Source organism: Dromaius novaehollandiae, chromosome 27 (genome assembly GCF_036370855.1).
Source record: "Dromaius novaehollandiae isolate bDroNov1 chromosome 27, bDroNov1.hap1, whole genome shotgun sequence".
Taxonomy (NCBI): Eukaryota; Metazoa; Chordata; class Aves; order Casuariiformes; family Dromaiidae; genus Dromaius; species Dromaius novaehollandiae.
This window is the reverse complement of record NC_088124.1, coordinates 1,450,749-1,470,268: the sequence shown is the minus strand read 5'-3', so window position 1 is coordinate 1,470,268 and position 19,520 is coordinate 1,450,749. Positions and strand designations below refer to the sequence as shown.

Below are 19,520 nucleotides of genomic sequence, written 5' to 3'. Positions count from 1 at the left end.
AGGGACAGGATCCCCTCCATGCCCACAGTGTCCTCAGCTTCATACCGAGCCATTCCGGTCATGCGTCCTTCCCCAAGGAGCCCAGGGCCTGCAGGCCACAGCTGAGCCCAGCTCATCCTCACGTGGCCACCTGGGAAAGGGCACCAAGGGACAGCATGGGGCAGGCTATGAGCTGTGGGCTGTGACGGCTCTCTGAGGCTGGGTTGGGCCAAGAGGCAAGTGCAGAGGCTGGGATGGGCCATGGAGGGACAAGACAAGCTGGCAGAGGGTTGCTGAGCGCAGAACACCCAGTGCATGTGCAGTGGCACCAACTCTGTCCAGGGCAGCTTGGCACTTACTAGATGTCCAAAATAACCCCAGGACCACCCTAGGTCCCTGCTAAGCCTTCTGCTCAGCGCTGGGGTGGGCACTATGGGAGCAGCAGCAGAGGAAAGCCCCATTCCTGCCATGAGCTGGGGCCTGGGTCTGGGGTTGCTCCTCCCATGAGTGCTGCCCAGCCTCCCACCCCTGCCCCAGCCACCCTCAGCATCTGCCCCAGCTCAGGCTGAGACAGGCCGTATTTCACGGGTGGCCAGACCAGGAGCTCCACAGGGCACCCAGATGCCAAGAAGTAGCCAGACCCCTGCCCGGCCTCAGGAAGCCCTCACAGCTAGAGGTGCCCAGAGCAGTCACAGGACCGGCCAGGCTCTCTCTAACCCCCCATCCTCCCCAAGAAAGTCAGCATATGAACCTGTATCTGCTCGAAGGGGATCTCAAAGCTGAAGGACTCATTGAAGTAGGGGTTCAAAGTCTTCTTCTTGACTGTGGTCTTCTTCTTCTTCAACCTCTTGCCATTCTGCAGCAGGTGGATCTTCACGTAGGGATCTGGGGGAGTGGGAAGGTGCGTCAGCCAGGGCTGAGATGCCCATGGGTCCCAGCCCAGGACAAGATTCACTGTGAGGGAACGAGTCCTGACCAGCTCTCACAATAGTCGTATAAACAAGGCCCTTTTCTTTGCTTGACTCTGGGCACCTCCTGGGCACTGCTGTCTGGCAGATAAAGGTGGTCTGAGGCTGGTGGCTGGAGGCCAAAGCCAAAATTTTGGGGCTTGAGAGAATTTATCGGAGCAGCTGGCCAAGGAATGGGGCTCTCCTGGGCAGAGTTCAGCCTGGAATGGCTTCGGGAAGTTTCTTCTAGCACAAAATGTGCCACTGACTTAGGCCCGCATCCCCAGGGCAAGCGGCGTGGGGCCAGCAGCAAATGGCAGAACAGCATTTTCACCACCCAGCTCCTGCAGCATCCTGGTCCCAGACAGGCCAACAGACCCCACACAATACGTCCTTCTGAAGGGACAGGAAGCTCACCCCACCACTCTGTCTCCCCTCACCCCCTAACCCCAACCAGACCTTCAGCTGCCTCCAACCCAGGAGACCTCGGGCTCTGGACACAGCTACCCCAAGCCCTGCCGGACAGACAGCCCCCGGGTCCTCCCCGACAACCCCCGGGTCCTCCCCCAGAGAAGGATGCTGAGAGCACCACAGTGGGGCAGGAGAGCTCATGCACCCACCTGAGAGACCCCCAACGTCCATCTTCTTCAGGTTCTTGGCTTCCAGGATGCAGACGGTGAGTTTCCCAGCAGTGGGCACGTACCGGAGGGAGATGCAAATATCTCCTAGCTTCTCTGGCTGCCAAGCAGAGCAGGGAGCAGATATCAAAGCCTTGCCAGTGCATGGTACTGCAGCGCCAGGACACAGTCCTGCATGCAGTTCCTCCCAAACTCAGCTTAACCTTCAAGCCTGCACAGATGTGAAGCAGGCATGAGCTGGCACCCCACGTCCTGGCACAAGCGTTTGATCACTTGTGTCCAGGGCAGGCTAGTCCCGGCACAGCACCTAGACATTGATACTCTTCATTTTTCTTAAACAAAGGCTTTCGCACAAAGGACCAACAGGGCTGGATCCTGCCCAGGGCTTGGGACTGAGACATCCTGGCATTCGGGTGCAACCCTGCAGCTAGCGCAATCCTGAGCGCTGTGGAAAGGCCCAGAAAGCAGAGTTCGCGCAGTGGCCGAGGCCACCCCACAGCTCAGCTCTGCAGGGCAAGGGTGTGAGCTGGCTGAGGGGCTCACGCTGACCCAGCTCTCACCTCCTCCTTCTCGCCACTCTGCAGGTCCCGCCACTCCTCGATAGGCTGGCCCAGGTCCACCGTGTTCATGGGCACTTTCACTTCACCGATGATGTCATGCTTGGAGAAGCGATCAAAGTCGTAGATGGCCATCACCAGTGTCTTCCCACCCAGCTCCTGGTAGGGGACCTGCAAGAAAAGGGCCACCAGGCTGGCAGTGGGCTCAGAGGACCCCAGGCCAGGGAGCACCCACTCCCAACAGGGAAGGCCAACAAACAAGGGGAGGACGGAGTGGGAGATGCAGTCCCTTGTTGTGGGAAACAAAGGGGTTCACCTTGAAGGTGAAGGTCTCATTGAAGGCAGGGTTGAGTGTCTTCTTTTGCACTTTGGTCTCGTATTTCTTCTTCTTGTCGGGGAGCAGGAACACCTTGACGTATGGGTCCGAGGTGCCACCCATGTCCAGGGCTGGCAGTTCGGCAGCTTGGAGGATCCCCACTGTCAGCTGGGAAGGAAGGGGGGAGTCTTCAGTGAGACGGCCCAGCTACATGCTGAAGTCCCTGACCCCATGCCAGGTCCTGGGTACTCGCCTCCAGCATGACATGGGGCAGGATGTCGTGTAGGGCAGCATCGAGCTCCTCTCCTCCCTCCCGAGCCACCAAGGTTGAATCCTGATGGGACCAGGAGATATCTCCTCTCCAAATTTCCCCTCGCACCCCCTCCCCAGGCAAACCCCACTCCTGTATTTCCTTAAACAGGCCCCAGCCCCTCCATCACCTGGTTTGCCTGGAAATCATAGTCCAGCGAGAACTGCAGCTTGCCCAGGTTCTCTGGCTCCTTCTCCTCCTCCTCACCTTCCCCCTCCGTCAGGCCCATTTCCGCATCATCGTCATCCTGTTGGTCCTGCAACGACAGCGGCAGTGCCCAGCTCAGCCAGGAGCTAAAGGTACGACTGCCCCTTGCCTGGAGCGTCACAGCCCGGCATCCCCATCCCGACGCCCATGCCGGAGAGAGAGAGGGAGACGCACGAGCACCTCCAGCCTCCCTGGCCCTATTGGCATCTCAGCAGCCACAGTGAGGAGAGGCCCTGGGTCCTCCCCATGAGGGGAAAGGAGACCCAGCAGGAAATGAAGCACCAGTGGAGCAGCCCAAGGTGGCACCCGTTCTGCCCACAGCCACACAGATGCTGTGAAGCGTGGGCGGCGCAGGGGTGCCTCAGGCTGCCAGGAGTTTGGGGTCAGCTCTAGCCAGGGAGGTTTGCTGCTTGCATGGGGCAGCTGCATGCGAACAACCTATTGCAAATGGGTGCAGCGACACTCTAGTCCCCCCCGATCTGTGCTTGGGAGAGAGCTACAGCCTGGGATGATGGCTCAGCAGGGCCATTTCCAGGCACTGTTAACTTGGGAGTAGAGATACAACTTAATTCTCCTATATCCGAGAGCAGGCCATCTCTCTCCACCAGGCTGATCAGCAGCACAGTCAGGACGGTAGCACGGAGCAGCCATATGCCAACAGACTATTGAGAAGCAGACAAGCAAAGGAGCCTAGTTTAGCAGATTTTTGATCTTTGCACTCGCAGGCCAGACGCCGGGATGCATTTAGGGCTGGCAGCCTTTCCGAGCAACGGCCCACCGGTGGGAGCTGCTCAGCTCCTTAGCGCTTTGACATGCCTTCAGACGGAGGCAGTGGGTCCCCGATCCCACCCTAGAAGGAGCTGATAGAGAAGTGAGGTTCAGCACGGCACCTACCGTGAACGCCATCCCAGGACAGTGAGAAAACAGAACAGAACAGAACAGGGTGGGCAACGAGAGCACAGGGAGGGAAGAGAACGACATTATAGACAACATAGACAACAGCTAGCGCCGGGGTGGTGGCGGGCTGTCTGCCATGGGACACAACAACCCATGTCAAGGTCAGGAATTGGGCTTTTGGCTTCGGCTGCCTGTTTTGTACGGGCCCACGGAGCCCCGGAAGAGGCCGGGGTAGGACAGCAGACAGCATCTCTCCCTCCTTTCAGAAAGCACCCCCGTGTCCCCTGCTGCTATGGAAGAGTGCAGACGGGCAGGTCTGGTGGAGGAAGGCTCCTCAGAGTGTCTCTACTCAATGCTCATCTGTCTGGTCCTGCCTGGATGCCCACGGTGCCCACAACATCCTCTGTGGCCCTAAACAGCAAGAACAGCCTCCCAAAAACTCCTGTCTTCATCAAATGGCCCTGTGCTGAGCTGATGAATTGAAAGGGCCAGGATCGCCCCAAATCTGTTGGTACCGAAGCCTCCTTCCAGCTGCCGCTCCTGGCTCCCCTGTGACGAGGAGACAGTCCCAGCTCTGCTCTGCAGAGCAGCACATGCTTTTTGAGCATTAGCTTTTTGGGGATACCAAAACAGAGTGGGATTTTTGGCCTGATGGTCCTCCTCTCTCTCCTAAAAGCAGTGCCAGGCTCAGCTTCGTGAAATGAGAGAATAACTCTGAGTACTAAGGTGGGGGAGACAAAAAGGCATTAAATTAACTATTGCTGGTTCAGATGAAGCAGTCAGCTAGTCCAGCTCAGACAGAAGCTGGTCCTGTGCTGGGCTATTGGGAACTGAAAGAGGAGAGCAGCAGCAGCAGGAGCCTCAAACCAGGTGGCAATCACGGTCGATGGGCAGGTTGCTGAAATGGCCCGTGCTTTCCTGCTAGCCTGGAGAAGGGAATGGAGGGCTGGCACTGACTCCTCACGTTAGGAAAGATGGGGCAAAGTCTGGCCATGTCCCCTTCTGTCCTTTGTCCCTATGGCACTCGGAGCAGTCACTGCTTGCTGGCAGCCAGAGAAAGAAAGCTGGGCTGCTTCCAGAGCAATCTTCACCCTTTGATCCAAGTTGTCCCTTGCTCCTCCCCTGCACCTCACTCTACATGCAGAGGGGGAGCTACCTGCATCTGGGCAGGAAGAAATGCTTGCGAGGAAAGCTACAGCCCTGGCCACCAAAGGCACTGAAGGAGCGCTTCATGCACCGTGGCACAGGAGGGCCATGCGATGTCTGCAAGCAACCCCCTTTTGCAGGGACAGCTGGGCTCTTTCCTTCTTAAGCCACGCCACACCTCCTGGTACTGCTATCTTAGCTAAAACAAAAAACGCTTGCATTGCTCCATCCTGGAGATCCTGGGGGCTTTAACTTGCTCTGCTGCCTGAGCAATAAATACCTTGATGTGGTTCATAATTCAACCTGAAGGATGGTTCTAAAACTACAGGTGTGGGATGCAGCCGAGCAGTCAAGAAGGGCATTACCTGGTTCCCCGATTTCATGTCCTTCATGTTCATTGCATTCTTCATGCCTTTGCCCTTCTCCTTCTTGTTCTTCTTCTTCTTACAGCAGCACTTCTTGCAGATACAGAAGCAACAGGTGAGGATAAGCAGCCCAGCTACCACAGCAATGGCGATGAGGGCCCAGGACGGCACTGCGGACAAAACCCAGTGCCCCAGTCAGCCTCACAGCTCCCTCCCCATGCAGGCCACCCCACCCGCTTGTCCCACCTGCTGCTCCTGGAAAAGGAGCCAGCTACTCACAGGGAATACTTTTCAGCTCGTTCATGAACTTCTCCCTCAGCTTGGCGAACATGTCCTCTTTGCTCTCACCCGGGCCCGCAGCCTCAGTGGAGTTCTCCATTGTCGCCATGGGCATTGTGGTGGCCACAGCCTCCGGAGCCATCATGGATGCTTGCTTGAAAGTCATGGTGGGTCAGGGACTGCCTGAAACACAGCGTCACCTTGGTGGTCACCCCCTGGCATGTCCATCCTGTCCTGCGCCTTCCTCCCTTGTCGTGTGTCCCCCCAGGCCCCTGCTGCTGCCACTCCTCTCCCTGCCCAGGCCGGGCCCCTGACCCATCTGCACCAAGGACAACATCTGCATTTACTGCAAGGGCAGCAATGACGTGCTTGATCTTCTCTCTGAGGGCTGTGGAGTCCAATTCTTAGAGCAAGGAAGGACACGAGAGTCAGGACTCCTGGGTACCCTCCATGGCTCTGGGAAGCCCAGATGATGCCCAGGTTTCCAGGACCTTTCCACCTCTCCTTCCAAGCGGCACTGCCCCAGCCTCCCTCAAGCTGCACCGTGTGAACACAGCACAACCGTGGCTCCTTCCTTGAGCTCTCCTGGTGGAAACAGCAGCCAAGGAGTCAGAGAGACCAGTCTCCAAACACTTGCTGTGCCTTCAGGTCCCAGCCTCCCCAGCCAGGCTCCCTCCTGGAGGAGCCCAGGGCAGCAAGGAGGCAAGTCCGAAGCCTCTGGGAGCATCATCTGGAAACACATTGGCACTGGTGTCAGCTTGACGCCTCCCAGGGACATCGGGGTGCTGGTAAGGAGGAGGTTTGCCTGGAAAGGCCACATGGGATGAGGGAAGGGACGTTTTCATCCCAGGGAAGGATGAGTGGTGCCGGGGTGCTGAGCATCGGTGAGCCCATGCCCCGCAGGGGCAGCACATCAAGTGGGATGAGCTAGACCACTGCCATGTGCCCCTCAGGGTGCCATGCTCCTGGGGAGGGGCATATGGGGCACCCCCACCCGCCTGGCTGTCGGCAGCCCCTCTTCCGCGAGATAGAGATGGGAAGAGGAGAGGGGGAGAGATGATGCCCTGCCTGGCACAACCGGGAGGAGACCAGATGCGTGATCCTTCCAGCTCAGATAGTGAACTCAGCCGGGGGGAAGTCATCCTTGGACCCCCGGCGCTGAATAAGGCCCAGCTGGCGCAGGGGACATGCCCGTTGCTGGCACTCTTCCAGCCAGATCCCAGCATGGGGAAGGCCATGGGATCATCCATGTCCCCTGGGGTGTGTCATCATCCCGCCCAGCTCCAAGCCCCCACCTTGAACCCACCGTCCTGCCTGGGGTTACGCATCTCGCTGGGGGAGACAGGTGAACGTGGCCCTGGCCAGGCTGCAAGGGAGCAGGCAAGGGCCTGGGGCTGCCCCTCGGCCGTGCACGCTGGTGCTGGTGGGGTCAAGCCAGCACAGGCATCTCCCTGCCACGTGTCCACCAGCCCTCTTCTGTGGGGACCGCAAGGGGACAAGTCCCCCCCGGTCCTAATGCAGGGACTGGGTGGCATAACGCCATGGCCTGCCGCGGGGGTCTGATCCTGTCCCTCTCTTTTATCAGGTTACAGCACAAAAAGCACCGGAGCTGGAGCCTCTGTGGGGCCATGTGAAGGTGAGACATTTCATTTGCCTGATCATTAACCATTTTCCAGCAGCCTCAGCAGGATGGCAGAGCCTGCCGGCTCGTTGCCAGCTGGGTGCCGTGTCCTCACGTGGCTCCAGGCTCCTTTCCACCTCCCGAGCCCCACAGAGCCAAGCTCCCTTTGCCAGCCCTGCTCCTTGATAGGGCCGGTGGCATTCGTGCTCCATCCAGGAGGGACATGCAGGTACGTTTGCAGGGTGATTGCTCACAGATTCGGCACAGGGATGAGCTCTCAGTGGTTTTGGAGATGACCCTTGAGGGATGATAGCAGCACTTTCTGCACTCATCCATCCCACAGGACTCCTACCCCACCCCTGGAAGCACCCCACACGGAGCGGCCACCCTCCCCACGGCCCTGTGGATGCGGCACACGCTCCCACAAGCACAACGCGCTCAAAGTGCCTCCAGGGCCCAGCTCTGGACCAAAGCGCCAGGCACCGGGCTGAGCCCCCCCTCACCCATCCCAGCTGTGACGCCATCAGCAGAGATCTGCCACGCTCATCAGCGGCCATGTGCTGCACACGCGTGGACACACGCGCGGACGTGTGAGCGCCCGGCAGGCCCGCGGCAGGGCAGCTGGCGGGATCTGGCCCTGGGAGAGCAGCGCTCCCGGTGCGTGGAGGAAGGCAGGATTCGAGACGGAGGTCCTCGGGGATCCTCAGCGACCAGGGCAGGTCCCGAAGAGACTCTTCAAAGATCAGCTGGTGAAAAATAGGCCTTTGCTCCGAATGTAGGGCGCCGAAAAGAGGCAGAGCAGAGTCAGTCATGAGCTTGCAAAGAAAGATAAGAGCCGGCAGCAAGCCAAGCGAATTAATGGTGCCAGTGGGGTTAAGGAGAATGAAAGGGCTTTTAGATATCCAGTGCAGGGGGCAAAGAGCCGTGTGGGAGTGCTAATAACCGAGGAAGGAGCTGGCGAGTGACCTCTCCGGCGAGGGAGAAAGCCCCTTCCCTCCCTCTCCGAGAAACCCAACATTGCTGCCCCCACAGCTCCTCCTCACCCCTCCGTCCCCCGCATTCCCCCGTCCCCTGCTGATGTTGCAGCAACAGAAATACTGCAGATGGATAATTACGTTAATAATGCCGTAAATAACTCAAAGAAGGATGATAACCTTCACCAGCACTTCTGAGTCGTAAGCCGTCGGCTCAGGTTTATACAAGCGAGCCGTGCTGTGCTGCTCGCATCCCTTTGCAGCCAAACGATGGTGGGTTATGGCCAGGGCAGCCTGCACGGGCTTTAAGAAAGCCCCAGGAAAAACTGGAGCTGAAAATGAGCATCCTTGCCTCAAAAAGTTGACCCGAGAGAGACCTAGAAGATCCACGCCTTCAGTTAGCGCAGTCCAAGGTCACGTCTATTAACAGCAAACGCACGCTTCGCCGCCTTTCATAAAAAGCCATAAAACCCAAAGGCACAGCTGAGCTTTCCAGGGCTGCTTGACTTAAAACCCAGCCTCGTAGCAGCCTCGGCCACCCTGGGAAGGAGCCGGTCCCCGCCGCAGGGCAGTGCCGCCGCGGTGCTCATCCTCCCTGCAGAGCCCGAGGCAGCATCCCCGCGCCGCGCGAGGCACCGCGCCAAGGGCTGCCGCAGCCGCACACAGAGCTCCCTGGAAAAATAAGCTCCCTTTCGACCTTAAGTGTTTCTAGCAGCAGCGTTTCTGGTGGAAATGCAATTCCTCCCTCCACCCAGGGCTATCCTTGCTGCCTTTGAAAGGGGGAAAGTGCAAGTCCGACCTTCGTTATCTTCAAGAAACCAGTTTTCGAGCACAAGCGAAGGGGCACGCTGAGTTTTCCACTGCCACTATCGTTATTTTTCTCCCTGAACTGCTGATGAAGGCGTTTCTGCCCATCTGTTATAGAAAGCGCAGAAAACTGTGTCACGGAGGTGATAAAACGGGGCCGTGCAGCCCTTCCTTCGCGTCGTCTGAGCGCCAGTGCCCTGTTAGTCACAAAACAGCCCGGCGGCCTCCCTGCAAAGACACTCAGCTCTCCGCAGCGGCTCCGGGTATCTCGGGTATCCGCAGCCTGCCAAAACGCAGGCAATGCCGCGGCTGGCAGCAGCGCTGGGGGCTCAGAGGCCAGTGGGTGTTGCTGGCCCCAGGCTGGAAACGCAGCAGCGTGGGCGATGCAGCAAAAGGGCACAAAAGCATCAGCAAGCGGGAGGAGGAGGGAGCTCTGCGCCACGAAGCTCAGACAAACCGGTGGCACCGCAACTATTAAACGGAAATCTCCAAGACTTGTCCCCCCTAAGTGTTTTTTCTTTTTTTTTGTTGGGGTGTTGCACTTACCCCGCAGTGCCCTGACCTATGTGCAGCAAATTAAAATAAAAGGCAAGGAAAAGGGAAACGCATCCGTCATCCAAGGCGTTTCCGAACACCGCAGAAGCAAGGCACAGGGAAAAATGGCAACACGCAGCGGCAACTTCAGGGTGGCAGAAGCTCGCAGGTCTCTGGCTTGGCAGGCACGAGCCAGGGCCAGTGCTGCTGGGGAGATGGGTTTTAGCCATCAGAAATGGGATGGGGAAATGTGGAAAGTCTGGCTGAACTCCTCCTGGGCCGTTTCTGGGCAGCCCCCGACCCCTGGAGAGTTGGAGCAGGAAGGAGATGGACGAGACCAGCAGATCATCCAGAGGGTTTTGCCTCCATCGTGCACCATGCTGGGCCCTGCAGGAGCCCCGCACTGGGAGGAAAATCCCTGTTGCTGCCTCGTGGAGGGACTCATCCGGTCTCGACCCAAATCCCGGCACTCAGGGAGCCTCCAGACCCCTCAAGGTGAAGCACATCCAGGTTTGTGCCATGAAAGATCAAAGCAGCATCTGCGCAAGCGAGATGATGCCCAAAAATACGTGGGAATGGGATCATGGGAGAAGAGGGGTGCATTTCTAACTGGAAGTAAAAACTGGAGTTATCTCCTTTAGGATTAACTTATTTCAGAGCCAGATCTGACGGGAGCCATCCCAGATGAGCAGAGGGCAATGGCATGAAGAAGCAAAGAATGGTAGTAAACAATACTTTCCAAGGTTAAGAGCTTGGGATATAGTTTGGTCTGTTTTGGGGTTTTTTTTCCTTTTGTGCCTCCCTGTGCTGAGCATCTCTGCCCATTTATTTCCTCTGCCAACGACAACCAGGACTCAGTAGGAAAAATTCACCAATTATTGCAAATTTACAACCAAACCGTGACTGCAGAGGTGACGATTAGGTGGAAAACGCTACCAGCGTCCATCAGCCCAGGAGAAAACGGAGGGTTTGAGGACGCTTTCTCTGAAACCTGTGCCGTCCCCGAGCATTTCCATCTTTTGCAAACACTCACGCCATCTGAGCGGCGTCTGCAAGCCAGGGCGGAGAGCAGAGCCCCTGCTCGCACCCCACGAGGCTGGCGCCGAATACGCAGTGCCCGTAGGAGCAAACCTGGCCCTGGCCAGATGGAGCAACAGATCAGCTGCAAGGCGAGGGGCATGCGCGGGTGCCAGGCAAGCAGCATGGCGAGGCAACGGCACTGTCTTATCCCGAAATTTCAAAATTTAGGGCTGGCACTCAAATTTCCAGACCCTGGAGTCAGCTCCAGGGTTGAACGGCACCAAGTTGGAGCAGAGCACATCAACTATTTTTTTCTCCCTTGTTTGAATGTTTCGGATGCCAAAAGAGCTTTGTGAAAGATGAAGGCAAAAAAAGGTGAGTCCCAAAAGGCATGGTTTCGGTTGACCTTGCAGCTTAGGGGAGTGGGGTCATGAATTTTGATCGCTTGAGGGTATGAATCCACAATTTGGCCTCGATGCAGAACCGAGAATCGAGTCTGGAAAATGCCACTGGCAACAGCCACGTTGGGTGCGAAAAGAGTTTGAGAAGTGCAGTCAAGGCTCAATGCCGCATCGCCTGGGTTTTAGATAAAACCCTCTTTGCTGAGATGCTGCAGGGCAGCCTGCTTGTCCATGCTAGGAGAACCCGTATATCAGCAGCTTCTTCCAAGGTCGGCTGCAATGGGGAAGGGGGTGCAGCAGCACCCATCTCCTCCCCACCCCAAGGACACCGATGGTTGGATTCGCCTGGAGCAGCAGGAAACCGAGAGCCGCCCGGAGGTGGCTGTCGTGTGGGGCGCGCGGTGCCGGCAGCAATGAGGAGCCAACTGGAGGCAGAGCGGGGAGAAATCCAAGACCTGCTGTTGCCCGCATCGAATCCACAGGCTGAACAGTCACCCCTTGCTTTGGCTTGGCCATAAACCTGCTACACGCCGTGCCGCTGCACGTTAACGTCCCTGGCTGCTCCCACCTCGAAGCGCCCGGGGCTATCGATAGCGGTGCCCCTGTTGCACGGCTGGGCAAGACCAGATGGGCAAGACCAGCTGAAACACAGACATCTCAGCAGCTTCCAGGAGGCTCTTTCAAACTTCCCGTTTCCCATTGGATTGCGAGCACATGCACACATGCATGTGTGTGCACACGTGTGTGCATGCACACAGACGCACGCGGACATGCACACGTATGTGTGCACTTTGCGTCCCTCACCCCAACTTATCATGGGTTTGAGGGTCGCAGGGTGATGTTCTCCCCCAGCCCGCGAGGCCGGGCATGGACACGACCAAAACGATCCCACCGCCCGAGCAGAAGGCAGATCAGTGGGGACCGGAGTGGCTCAGGACCCAGCTGACTGCTTCATCCCACGTCCCAGCCCTGCAGGGAGGATGGTGGTGGGGCAGAGGCTTTGCTCCACACCGCTTGCTCGGAATTTGATGCCATCCAAAGGGACTAAGCCAGCGGTGATAATTCATTGCGCTGGGCAGCACGTTAGCGTTTACAGCAAGGGGACAAAGTGCTGGCAGCAAGCGCGTTCATCACGCCTTTGGGCAGCTGACAGCGGTGGGAGCTGAGCTGGCTGTGGCGGAGGCTCGACAGGAGCAAGATGGATGAGCTCCGGCTCAGCGTGGCTCCCCAGCAAAATTCCCATGGCCGGGTGCCACCAGGCCCCAGCAAGGTAATTACTGCTGGGCTTCACAGCCTGGATCAGGGCAAAACCAGCCCGCACAGGCACTGGGTTTGCAGCCAAGAGCCCGGCTCGGTGCCACCCCCCCACAAAGGACAAGGCAGACAGTACGTGACCATCATGATGCCACCATGCTCGGGGACCTGCAGGTGCATCTGCCCAGAGCGGACGTTACGGCCTCCCAGGCCACAGACACGAATGGTGCGGGAAAGCCCCGCGCGCTGGCGCGACTTACCCAGCCTCCACGCACTGCCCAGCTGGGGAAGCCTTGCAGGGGCCGCTGGAGACAACCTGAAGAAAGGCAGAATAATTGCAGTGAGATTTGCAGGGCCGGCACCAGTGAAAGCCGGCAGGAGCCGGTGGCCAGCGCACAAGCCACCACGGCCGTGCTGGCCCCAGGCATCCAGCTTGGCAAGGCCCATGGGAGCGATGGCGAAAAGTGCCACAGCCCGAAGAGCAAATAGTACCTAAGCCCCCCAAATGCTCTTCAAATGTCTCCAAAACCTTTAAGATGGGAAAAGACACCAGCAATGGTGAAACCTCCCCTTTTGTCTGCCCACCGCAGCGTGCCCTGGTCCCTGCGCCCCGGCCTGCTGGTGGCAATCTCTGGCTTAAAACAAGGGCGCTTGCTCCTGGCTTGCTTGGAAACATGAAAGATTCAGAAATACATAAGGATGAAGGAAATGAGGGTGAAACCCTCACCGGAGGGGAGCTGCACAACCTTTAGAAATGGAAGCAGGCTGCACGGGGTGCAGTTATTTAGGGGCCGGTGAAAATACTGAGAAGAATGACGGTGCCTTCAGGAAGGGGCAACTCAGGCCAGGTTTATCCTGCCAGCAGGGAAGGAGGATGCTGGAGCCCATCTCTGCAGGGTGTCTCTTGTCCCTGGAGGCTGGGACAAGGCTCGGCCTCGCTGCGGAGGCTGCACTCGCCACGTCACCACCACTGCAGAGTCCTGGGGGTGGGCAAGGACCCTCTGGACATCGCAACAAACTCAGCATGAGACCAAGGAGGGGATTTTTATTTTGAACAGCACTGATTTCCCTCATGCTCATTCCCTCGTGGCCTTCCCCATAGCCACAAGCACGAAGACATGTGTGTCCAAGTTTTCTGGCCAGGATCCCTCATGGGGGCCCAGAGGAGGAGGGTTTCACGCTCCTCTGAGGCTGAGCTGGAGCAGCAATGATGCTGCACGACCTTTGCAGCCTTTCTACTCTCTCCCACAGGGCCAGATTGATTTTACCCCCCCACCCCCCGCCCGGTGATGCTCCCCCAGCTCGCCGGAGCGGAGGGCAGGGGCTGGGGGACGTTTCTGCCTTTGCGACCGGTCTCAATCCCTCCTCTCTGCTTTGCTGTCCCATCCGCGTGAGGGGATGCCAGATCCTGGTCCGAGTCTCCAGCCTCAGTGGTGGGGCGCGATATTTTGCAACGCGGCCACAGAGGCCCTGGGCCTCAGCCTCCACCTGGCAGCCTCTGTTCAGCCCCTGGAGCTTCCTGCCACCGCTGGGACCAGCATGGACCGTGGTCAGCACCTCCTACCCATCTGCAAGTAGATCTCTAGGGGAGGTTGGCCAGCTCTGACCTGGTCTGCTCAAACATCCCAAACCTGTTGAGTGTCTCGGAGGCTCTCCAAGCACCACCACCCCCTTCTCCCACCTCTGAACCATGGACACAACCACCTTCATGCAGCCCAGAGTGGCAGCAAATGCCAGAAGAGGCATCACCAGCTGTCAGCTCCTCCTGTAACTTAAGCACGGACAGAGCAGAGCTTAATAAATGATCTAAACACCCTGCAGCTACTGCAGTTGCTGCCTGGCTCCTCTGAAGGTTAATCATGATCAGTGCAAATGTTTCCAAACTCCACCTGGCCTCCTGGGCACAGGCATAACATAGAGACATGGGAAAGCTGGTGGCCCTCTGTGTTGGGTGCAAGGCCAGGGCATCATGATGGATGGCATCATGGTACAAGGCTTGGGCATCACAGGGGAACGGTGTAAAGCTCAGAAGCTTCTAACAAGGTTAAATTGCCTTGGCCAGAAATGTCGCAGAGGGAGAGGAAACCCCTCCAAGAAGCCAGCGCTTCTCCCGGGGCAGCCTTCCTCCCCACGCAGCCCTCTGCACCACCATCCCTCCTCCCGGGCCCCAGAGCGAACATCAAGGGGCTCTCGCTCACGCAGCCGTCTCGTTTTTACACCGGATTCCCACTCTTGTTGCCAGCCATGCCCTGGGCACCCACAACCTGCTCTGCCATCAGCCGGGGACTTGCTCGAGGTCCTTTGCAGGACCTGCAGCAAGAGCTGCCCCAGCTGGGTGCAAACTCGCTGGCTGCCCCCTCCGCCGGACACCCACGGTGCCACGCACCACTTTCATGCCTGGTGCTGGGCAAATGGGAGCTTTGCAAAGCTGCAGGGGCTCAGTGCTGATCGGAGCTGGCCAATCCCTCCGGGTGCGAAAAGCCACTGCACTGCTCCTTTGCCCACACGTCTGGCGGCAGGATGAAAAGCAGCCGGCTGGAGAGAGCCCCGTGGTCTGGCAACTACCCAGACAGCTCACAGCAGCTCCTCGACGGAGCCGCTGTGCCGAGGGCTTTGGAGCAGACCGAGATGTTCAGCATCTCCGGGAAAGGCGAGGGGGAGCGATACGGCCAACAGCGCTTCCAGTCTCCTTGGAAGTCAGGGAACGGTCGGAAGCATAAATCAGGCCCGTTGCCTTCCACGAGCTGCTGAGGGTCATTTAATGCAAAAGACTAAGGAGGCTTTGCAAAGTTTTCCAGGCAGCTGGGAACGCCCGGCCTCCTTTAATTTCAAGCTGGTGGGGACAGGACACTGCCTCTGCTTCAGCATCACAGCAGCGCCGCACAACCCTGCTACACATTTGCCACCACTTTTCATCTTATAAAGTCATCCCGCGAAAGTTCGCAGCCTTTGGGACACTGTGCAATCGCAGCCCCAGACGTGTCACCGTTTGGCTGGAAGCCTGGCTGCCCCGTATTCCCTCTCGAGGGTTTTACCCCTGGGGCAACCGGAGGATTCGTTGCTGCGGGAGGAGCAAGGCGACCGCCTTCCCTTCGCGTCTCTGCGGCTTGCCAAGCGAAAGCAAAGCTGCCAGAGAAAACACGCAGGCAGGCGAGCAGGGAGAAAATAGCTGCGTTTAGCAATCTGGACCATTTCCAGTTTAATGCAGAAGAGGAAGGTCTTTGCAACACTCCCTTAACGATCTGACCTGTATTTTTGTGCAAATGCTAATATAGGTGAAATAAATGGCCCTCTGCCTCGCCAGCCTTTTCCTGCTTTAAGGACTTCGCTGGCACCAAAGTGGTGAAGGACACGCTGTAGCTCTTCAAACGCGTCGAGGACCTGCAGTGACATTGCCTGCAGACAGCCCCTTGGAGGGAGAGGGCAGCCTATGAAATTGCCTTCGATTTGTTTTAATAATGCTTTGAAAGAGCTCTGCAGTCATCAGCTGGTTTTTTTAAAAAGAAGGAGGCTCGGCAGGGCTGAACGGCAGCTGGACCTGGGTTAAGGAGCTGCTGCACAGGAAAAAAATGAAAACTGCAGCAGCCTCCAAGGCCAAACTAGGGGGAAGGCACTGGGCACAGCAAGGACGCTGGTGACCTCGCGACGCTGAAGCAGGCCATGTCATCGCTGCGGAGATAAAAAGCACTTTTTGGGGTGAAGCCGGTGTCTCTTAGCTGCACTGCACATCTGCTGTGCACCATGGCTGACCTTTCCCAAGTTTCCCTGGGGGTCTGGGATAGGTTTGCCTCCGCACGCCCACTCTCAAGGGCAGCGGGACGGCTGCCAAAGCCGGCCATGTGGCTGCCCAGAGCCAGCGGGAGCGTGGCGTTTCCAAAACGAGGTAGCCAGGAGGTGACCAAAATCCCTAGACAGGGACCAAAGCCCACCTAAGCATTCAGCCAGGTGAAACCAGGACCTGTGCCAGGTCTAGGGGAGTCCCACACAGCCCTGGAGGGCGGCGAGGCAGTGGTGGAAGATGTCCCAAGAAGGATGCGAGGAGCATGGTCAAGATCTGGAGAAGCTCTGGAAGAGCCTGCAAAGACACAGCATCAAGCTGACATCTGCTTTTTTGCCAAACCAGGATGCCTGTGAGGGCCCCAGCCACAGACGGGAATGCACCATGAGCATCCTGGCACAGCAGATGGTCTCAGAGCCCTGCAGGTTGGTGGCCCCACACAGCTGGGAGAAATGTCCTTCTCCAAGGGGAGGCTTTAGCCATCACTCAGGGGGCAACCAAAATTGCATGACTTGCTGAGAAAAGTAGCCCATAAACTCCCACTAAAATCCAGTGCACGTGGCCAGGCCTTGACTTCAGCACCTTGCCGCTACAGCATGAACCAGGAAGACCTCTCGCACCATGGGCTTGGATGTAGTTGAAGGAGGGAACGCGAGAGAGGACATCTTTGGCAAGCAGTCTTGCTAAGGAGCTGGACTGGTAACTGTGCATGGATCTGTCATGGTCAGGAAAACACAGATGAGGCTGTGGCCTGATGACAAATGGCCACGGATGCTAATAAATTTATCGGCACGATGTGGTGCAGGTCGCTGACCCCTGGCCTTGCCGCAGGAGACGTCCTCCTCCCCTGCACGTCCTTTTCTGGTGCAGAGAGCCACTATCGAGCCTGGCCAGGGAGCTCGAGGGGCTTCTTTCAGCTGATGCCAGAGGCAGCAGGGAGGACGAAGAGAGCCAGCCAGCGAAAAGCAGATGTGGGGCCATGGGAGCACCAGGAACCGCAGAGCCGGCTCGCTGCCAGCTCTGACTTTGACCTTGACTTGCACAGTCTCCAGCGGACGGGGACAGAAAAGGCTGCAGCCTTTTTGCTGACTTTGCACAGACCACGTTGCCAGCTCTACACTCACGGCAAACACGCGGTGCAGCTAAGAGACACCGGCTTCACCCCCAAAAGTGCTTTTTATCTCCACAGCAAGACCTGTAGAGACATGCTGCAGCGGTGGTCTGCATCTCTCGGCCCTGAGCCGTTGGCCAGCACAAGCTGTCCCTGGGGAGCCAGCGCAGCCTCCTCCCAGCAAAGCAGGAGCCGTGTCGGGGCAATGGTTGTGCCGAGCCGAGCGGGGCCGGGCAGCCGCGTTGCTCCGTCACATTGCCAAGACAACACTTGGCTCCAGCGTGTCTCAGTGTTGTGACAGGCCCCAAGTGATTGTCCACCATGAATCCACCGAGGTTTTGCCGCAGGTGGACAAGAACCGGTCCATGCCGTTGCCTCTGCGGAGAGGCCACCAAAGCAGGGCTGCACAGCTCCCCGCACCTACAGCCGTGACACTGACACCCTGCGAGCACCCATGGGTGCACAGCAAGGAGGGGAAACGAAACCAAGGATCCTGGAGCCTTGGGCATCCTTCTGCCCTTGGAAAGGCTCTGCTCTACCACATCTCCTGGCCCCAGCAGGAAAGGGCTTTCTGGGCAAGGCTGTGAGCAGCCACCCTCTCTGCCTGAAGACAGCCTGAGGCCTGGAGCAGGGCTCCTGCCCCAGGACAGGGGCACAAGGGGGGTATGCAGGGCCCCCACGGCAGTGCCCATCTGGACCAGCACCATCCCAGGAGACCCATGCCAGCCCGTCACAGCTGTCCCACTCCCTGCGCCACCTGCTCTTTACCCACACTTTCCCCGCAGAGTGGGCAGTGCCCAGCGCACGGGGCTGTGCACGTGCTTATATGCCTGTGCGTTAGTGCGTGCCCATGCTCAGGGATGCCCCGGTGGCTAAGTGCTGGTGCTCACGCTGGCAAATGTGTTTAGCAGGCACGTGGCTCTGCAAGCACCCACGTACATGTGTGCACGTGCACTCGCATCAGCTTGTGTGCGTGCGTGCGAGCACTTGCACAGCCGCACGAGCATTTGCACGTACGTGTGCACACGTATTCTGCGTGTCAATGTGCATGCGTGTGCACACCTGTGCCAAGCATGTGCACAGCTGCTTGTGCACCGTGTCTGCACGTGCGCCTGCGTGAGTGCCCATGTGCGTGCGCGTTGCTAGAAGGCCACGACGTGCAATACGTGTTGAGCACCTCTGTATTTATATCTGGCCACGTTTGCATTTAACGTGCCAAGTGCAAACGCCAGCACACTGCTGCGCCCGTGCCTGCAGGGGAGCATCCTCCGTGGGGGCATGCCCGCTGCCCACGCTCGCGCTGCCCGTGGTGGGCTCCAAGCCTCCAGTAGCTCCATCCTTAGCTCCTCGCCTAATTAGAAACGTGCCTTTTAGTTGGAGCCTGGACAGGGTCTAACACTGGCTTTGCATCACCACTCTTGCTCTGACCACTGGCTGCTTAAATGCAGCAGACACCGGGCACAGCGGCACACAGGGATTTGAAGCAAGAGCTCAGAGCTGCACATTGCAAAAACCGAGATGCCATTGGGGGCTGGATTTTCCCGGGGAGCCGTGACGACGTTGCTGCAAGTAACTTTGTGCCTGCAAGAGTCTTTAGGCCTCGCCGCTTTAGCTAGTCCTTAAATGCCTCGGCTAATTAACTTAACTAATTGCTCCGAAGGACTCATATTTTGCTGCCACATGCCCCGGCAGCCCATTCCGCTTTTGGCAGGCAGGCTGGATTTGCTGCCGCCACGGCTCCAAGGCGAGAGCACGAATCTCCACCATCCCTCCGGGCAACCCAAGGGGCCGAACGGGGGGAATCAAGGCCCAGGAGGGGGCTCAGGCACAGCGGTGCTGCGTGTTGCATGAGCCCCAATGGGTCCAATCGCTCCCCTCGGCCGTGCCTCAGCCTGACCACCCGCCTCGGTGCCCAAAAAAGCAGCACTCATTTTTAATTAAATCCAGGAAACGGACCGAAAATAGCCGCGGTGCTGCTGGCAGGCTGCAGGGAAAGGTGCTCGTGATGAGCCGCAGCGGGTCCAGGAGGCTGCAACATCCCAGCCAGTGCCGGGGAGTTCTTGCACCGGCATGGGGATGCACGAGTTGGATGTCAGTTTGGGGCCGTGGGTATGCCTGGAGGGCAGGGTTGGCTGTAGGGTGTAGGATGGTGCATGGGGCAGGAGAGCAGCATGTGGGGCAGCAGGAGGGGGCACGGGAATGGGGGCAGCAGTGCAGACCCTGTCCATGTTTGTGAAGGCCCTGCTCCATTGAGGACACCTGGAAGGTTTCTTCTGGTGCACCTGGAGATTTCAGCTCCGAGCATTTTTGGTGTTAAGAAAACTTCCTATCCCCCATTTGTGCTTCTAAACACCAGCTTCTTTAAGCCAGAACGAAAGA

At 58.1% G+C, this 19,520-nt stretch overlaps 1 protein-coding gene across 4 annotated transcripts in view; it reads right to left on the bottom strand.

The window, feature by feature from the left end:
* The window catches only part of SYT2 (synaptotagmin 2), a 40,038-nt gene that overhangs the window by 5,291 nt on the left and 15,227 nt on the right, over positions 1-19,520 (bottom strand). Inside the window, exons 2-9 of one of the 4 annotated variants that reach the window (XM_064498034.1) lie at positions 12,513-12,568; positions 5,642-5,824; positions 5,363-5,532; positions 2,878-3,003; positions 2,438-2,605; positions 2,125-2,292; positions 1,547-1,664; positions 731-864 (exon numbers count right to left, since the gene is read on the bottom strand). In XM_064498034.1, the coding sequence (XP_064354104.1) occupies positions 731-864; positions 1,547-1,664; positions 2,125-2,292; positions 2,438-2,605; positions 2,878-3,003; positions 5,363-5,532; positions 5,642-5,807 (1,050 nt within the window). In that variant the 5' untranslated portion in view covers positions 5,808-5,824; positions 12,513-12,568. The remainder of the gene's footprint in view (positions 1-730; positions 865-1,546; positions 1,665-2,124; positions 2,293-2,437; positions 2,606-2,877; positions 3,004-5,362; positions 5,533-5,641; positions 5,825-12,512; positions 12,569-19,520) is intronic. The other 3 variants (XM_064498037.1, XM_064498035.1, XM_064498036.1) reach the window with 3 other exon arrangements.